Raw genomic sequence first — 5,874 nt, 5'->3', positions numbered from 1 at the left:
TTGACCTATCCCACATTTGGAAACTATCACCACTTCTTAACCCTTTCTTTCTCCTCCTCCACATCTCTTTCTCCCCTTTCTTCAGTTCCTCCTACACAACCTAATTCTAATGAGGGACTATGAGTGAGATGGGTTATTTTTTAAATAAAATAATTATAATATTAATAATAGTATTTTTATTAAAAAAATATCATTGCTACATGGGTCAACCCGTCGAGCCTAATAAACTTTTCTTAAGACCCACGGTGTGACTTTTTTAACTAAACATGCTTCCTAAAAAGCTTGTTTGGCCTTTTTTTCTAAATGAGTCGGGCCTTAAATGGGTTAGGTCAGAGGCTCCCGAGAGACTATCCAACCTACTTCCACCCTTATATTTTGTGATAACATTGATTAGGATTCAAGCAGATTAAGCATAAATAATCAAATTCGTCCTCGAAAGTGTGATGCGGTAATAACTTGATTCCTGAAATATTGAAAACACAAATTTAGTTTTCAATGTGCAAAAAGTGTGACAGAGTAGTATGTGGTTAAATTTGTGAACCTATTTTGTTATTAAGTTGTAATGTTCTAGGGTCAATTTTATAACAATTTATATTTTTCAAACACCAATTTGACATTAAATTGTAAGGTTTAAAAATCAATTTGTTATTAAATTATCTCTGAAACTAATTTATTACACTTTTTACAATTTAATTTTTTTTTATCTTTAATCAATTTATCGACTTTGCACACTTATGAATTTGACCGTTTATCCCTATTAATTGCAACATGACTCATCAGGGCATAAGTATTGGTTGGTTATTACAAGGATATCTAACTTATATAACTATCGTGTCATGAATCCAAACCGATGCGTCTGAAACAAACAAAAAAGGAAGATGCATATGTCGATTCCAGTGGCAAATGTTGCGTTCCTCTGAATGAATACTGACCCACAAAAACTACTACATTGGTGCCACCCCTTTTCCTACCTTCTCCACCTTTCAGGTAACAAACCAATTTTCTCTCTTCTTTTCTTCGCTACCTTTTGGTTCTCTTCGAATTTGAATTTACATGCCATATCACATCACTCTCCATCATCATCACCATTGTGTTTTCCCTCTTTCGATTCGGTCTCACTTCATAAAATTCCATTCAATCAATTCCCTTCACTCTGCATCGTGTTATTAATTGACATCATGAGTTCGAATCTCCGACTAACAAAAACCCAACAAACTAACAACTAACATTTAGCTATTAAAAAAATGACATCATGCTTTTGATTGAGAAAACTGTTGATGATAAAACAGCCATATTCTGTTATGTTTTATTTTATTTTATTGACAAATTTGTTGTTCAGGGTTCCTGAATAATTAAAGATGGGACTGGCTCTGGGTTGTCTTCAAGTGGAGCAATCAACGGTAGCTATCAAAGAAGTGTTTGGAAAATTTGATGATGTGCTTGAACCTGGTTTCCACTGTGTGCCATGGTTCTTTGGCACTCAAGTGGCTGGTTACCTTTCTTTGCGCGTGCAACAGCTAGATGTTCGCTGCGAAACCAAGACAAAGGTTTCTTCTCAAAAACTAAAATCCACAACGAACACAAAGAATATGATTAGCTTTAGGGGGTGTTTGATCTTAGAATTCAATCAAAATGTAGGTTTTTTTTTTTTTTTTACAAAGTGTTGTAATCATATTTTGTCATGTGCGGTAAGTTTATTGGCTTTTTTAGCAATGTGTCTGACTAACTAGTGCCCTTAGTGGTCAAGGAATTCAAAATAGAAAGTTTTTATTGGAATTTACATTGAGAATGTATTGGAAATCACAGTAGAGATACATTAATGACACTTTCTAATGAAAAATTTTCCATTTTTTATTTCTTAACCAGTTTCTTGTTAGCATTTTGCCTATAACAATTACCTTAACAGTTATCCCAAGGATTATGTCTGGTTGGTTGGCAGTGTAATTTTTTTTATAGTAGCAGTGTAAAAACTTCTTGATCTTATGGCATTCCTAGAAGTTCCTTTTAGCTTATTTGAGTGAAGGTTATGAATGAGTTCTTATGTTATGAGCTCTTGATAAATGCTTGCTCAATTAAGTTGGTTAATAAGCGTGCCTTTATTTTTTGTGATTGCTTATTTTATCTTGTTACATACCATCAGGACAATGTTTTTGTCACTGTTGTTGCGTCTATCCAATATCGAGCGATGGCGGAAAGAGCGGTGGATGCTTTTTACAGGCTTAGCAATACCAGGGAACAGATTCAGGCCTATGTCTTTGATGGTGTTCATTTGTGAACTTAACAAACTCCTTTATGAAAGTTGGTTTTTTTGGATTCTTCTTCAGGACAAAACTGATACATTCCTATTGCTGTTTCAGTTATCCGGGCATGTGTTCCAAAGATGGATCTAGATTCCTCTTTTGAACAGAAGAAAGAAATTGCAAGAGCTGTTGAGGAAGAACTTGAAAAGGTGATTGATTCCCTTTTGTGTATGTGTGTTGAGGACTAGAGGGTTAGCAACCTTATGGTTTTTAACTTGCTGTGCATGTGAAGGCAATGTCTGCTTATGGGTATGAGATAGTCCAGACTCTTATTGTGGATATTGAACCGGATGAGCGTGTGAAGAGAGCCATGAACGAGATAAATGCTGGTATGCTTTATGCATTGGGATAGTATATTTTTTGGCTGTGCTCAAATTACTTTCTTTCATCTTTTTTCGTACATGTAAATAGAAGGAATTCATTTACAGGAAATTTTGTGTCATTAACCTCATTAGGTAAAACAACTGATATTTTAGAAAAAAATTGTATCAGTATCATTGTTCCCTCTAATTCACAAGCTTTATTGCAGTTGAGAAACATCTTTAGCTTAGGTCTAGTTTTAAGAAAATTCTTATTAAAGCTTGACATTCTCTTTTCTTTTATCTTTACCCTGTGCTATATAATAGCTGCAAGGATGAGGGAAGCTGCAAATGAGAAAGCTGAAGCAGAGAAGATTCTGCAGATCAAAAAGGCAGAAGGAGATGCAGAGTCAAAGTATCTATCAGGGCTTGGAATAGCTCGTCAGCGTCAAGCCATAGTAGATGGTCTGAGGGACAGTGTGCTAGCCTTCTCAGAGAATGTCCCCGGGACAACATCTAAGGATGTCATGGACATGGTTTTGGTGACCCAATACTTTGACACGTTGAAGGAGATCGGTGCGTCCTCAAAATCCAATTCTATTTTTGTTCCACACGGACCAGGCACTGTGAGAGATATTGCTTCACAGTTTAGAGATGGTCTTCTTCAAGGAAAGGTGGCTCAGTCATGAAATCACACAATCACATTACTTGAACTATTAGGAATCTATCTTCTAGACTCTATCGATGTATACATTTTAATTTTGTCTGAGTGTTCAAGTTTGAACTAATTCGGTATGTTAATATGCCTTTCCATACCATTCATTGCCTTTCTATCCGTGCCCTCTTTTTTGAGTTGTGAATAGTCGAACATTGTGCTGTTCTTTTTTTCCTTCGAAATAAACATAATGGTGTTCGAATTTGCTTCGCTTAGGGCTTGTTCTTTTGTTTGCGTAGATGTTAAGCTTGTCCTTGACCTTTTCCATGAGATGGTAAGATAATAAGATTGAAGTTTATACAATAATTGTCTACTTTAAAGCAAATATGCACTTAACCTTTCGTTAATAAGAAATAAAGTTGATAATTTGACATGTGAGTTACACTTTAGTTAACTTTTCAAGATTTAGATATCATGTGTCAAACAAAATTCAAATTCAAATCATTAATATAAATGGAAAAAAAATAATTGTATAATTGATTCATAAATAGTATAAATTATTTTCAAGATTAAAATATTTATTGGTCATCTCTCTCTATATATAAACTTAAGAATCCAAAAACAAGTTCGGATAACACATGGTGAAACAAGATAATTTTTCAAAGTTTGGATGCCACGAATACTTAATAAGTCATTAATGTAAATGGGACAAATTAATTATATGATTCATTCATAAATAATATAAATTGATTTCAAGGTTAAAATATTAAAATATTTATTAGTCATTAGAAAACTTATTTCATTAAACCATTTTTATAATTTAAACTGTATTTAAAAATATTTTTATTGATTAATTTGTTTTTTAATAAAACATTTATGGGTCATTAAAACTATGTTTATAAATAAATAAAATAATTTTTTTTATATTTTTAGAGATTAATTTTTTTATAATTAAATTTACAAAAAGAAAATTTTTAATATATTTTTCATGTATAAATTAAAAATGATTAATTTTCTAATAAAAATGTTTGTGTTCTGTTAATATGAAAATTAATGTTGAAAATTTTAAATTCAGAAAAAAAAGAATCTGAAAATTAATACAATTTTAAAAATACTATAAATAAATGCAAAATTGAATAGTTAAGTTGTAAAAAAGTTTTGTTATGATATGTAGTTTTGTTATAATACAGTAAAATTGAAAATTCATGAATTGGAAAAGTGTATTGTAATTAATTAATGCAAAAATGAGTAGTTGAACAACATTTGTATTTTGTTCAAGATAATCGTGTGAATATTCAAATCATACATTTAACATATTTTATAATTTAAGCTTTTATAACCATATTTTTTATAATTTAAATAATTTTTATAATTTAAACTGTATTTAATTTTTTTTATAAATTTATTTCATTTTAAAAAATAAAGAATAAAATATTTTTATATATTTTTCAGATATTAATTTTTTAAAAATTTAAAATAATAAAATTTTAATATATTTCACACATATAAATTTATTATTATGAAAATTCATTAATTTGAAAAAATAGTAATCCCAATCAATTATAAATATTTAAATCAATTGAAGATTTTAAGTAACTGATTAGTATTACATAATTAAATTAGGGCGCTAAAAAGAAAAAATATCTCAATTAATTTGAAAATCTGTAAATATATTGTTTCCATTTTGAATATTTATTTCCGTAAAATGAATTAATTATTGCAATTAAATTATTGTCCTTGGTTATCAATATATAATGACTTACATAGCATTAGCTTGCATCAAATAGTCATATGGAAATAGGAAATTGGTTTACATCTATCTTGGAATTTTCTAGCCTTGATTTTTGTCTCTTGTGAGAGAAGTTTATATATGTGATGGTGGATAGTTTTATGGGTTTACGTAAACCTCTTCAAGTTATGAAGGTTGTGTATGATAAGATGTATGTGTTGATGTTTATTATGAAAAGTAATTGTGAAAATTCAATAGGTACTACTTAACAATTAATCATTTTTTTCTTGAAAATTGGTACTTTTTATTTTCTTATTTCTACCTTTCTTCATTTAAAAATAACTTCTTTCTTTACACTATTGTGTTTTTCTTTCTTCCACTAAAAATTAATAAAATTTTTCTTATTGTCTTTGTTTTTTTAAGTTATGAATTGATTATCAAGAGCATGCTATTTGAGAAGGAAGAAGGTTAACACGCATGTATTCTCTACCAAGAGTTATTACTTAAAGTGTCATAGAACTATACGATGAAGTTAAAGTTTAAACAAAGAACCTCCTAAAATTATGCAAACATATTAGATGAAAACCCATAAGAGCCCATAAAATCCTTCAAGCTATGTTAATGAAAATTAACTTTTAGTCTTTTACTCATTAATTGTACAAAAAATATCACTTAAATTATAAATTTTATATAAATAAATATAAAAACATCAATTAAATCCCATACAAATGAAGTCAAAAAAACAATTCATAAATTAAAAATAAAAAAGTATTTGAAACAAAAGGAAAAAAAAAAACTAATACTTGTCAATATTTATTATTTAGGGTAAATTTAAATTAAAATTAAATTAAGTATAAAAAATATAGAAAAATATTAACATTAAATTATCCT

General features: G+C 29.2%; 1 protein-coding gene across 1 annotated transcript; it reads left to right on the top strand.

Annotated features, from left to right (window-relative positions):
* The first annotated feature begins 852 nt into the window (after positions 1 to 852).
* On the top strand, positions 853 to 3,516 carry LOC100805558 (SPFH_like_u4 domain-containing protein HIR1-like). The gene is made up of 6 exons (NM_001254297.3): positions 853 to 987; positions 1,340 to 1,547; positions 2,141 to 2,261; positions 2,358 to 2,449; positions 2,533 to 2,629; positions 2,927 to 3,516. Exons 2-6 carry the CDS (start codon positions 1,359 to 1,361, stop codon positions 3,286 to 3,288), a joined length of 861 nt encoding a protein of 286 aa, NP_001241226.1. The 5' UTR covers positions 853 to 987; positions 1,340 to 1,358; the 3' UTR covers positions 3,289 to 3,516.
* Positions 3,517 to 5,874: the final 2,358 nt, after the last annotated feature.

The sequence above is a fragment of the Glycine max genome, chromosome 18 (assembly GCF_000004515.6).
Source record: "Glycine max cultivar Williams 82 chromosome 18, Glycine_max_v4.0, whole genome shotgun sequence".
NCBI classification, from domain to species: Eukaryota; Viridiplantae; Streptophyta; class Magnoliopsida; order Fabales; family Fabaceae; genus Glycine; species Glycine max.
The sequence above is the reverse complement of the archived record's forward strand: the minus strand, read 5'-3'. Positions and strand labels throughout refer to the sequence as shown.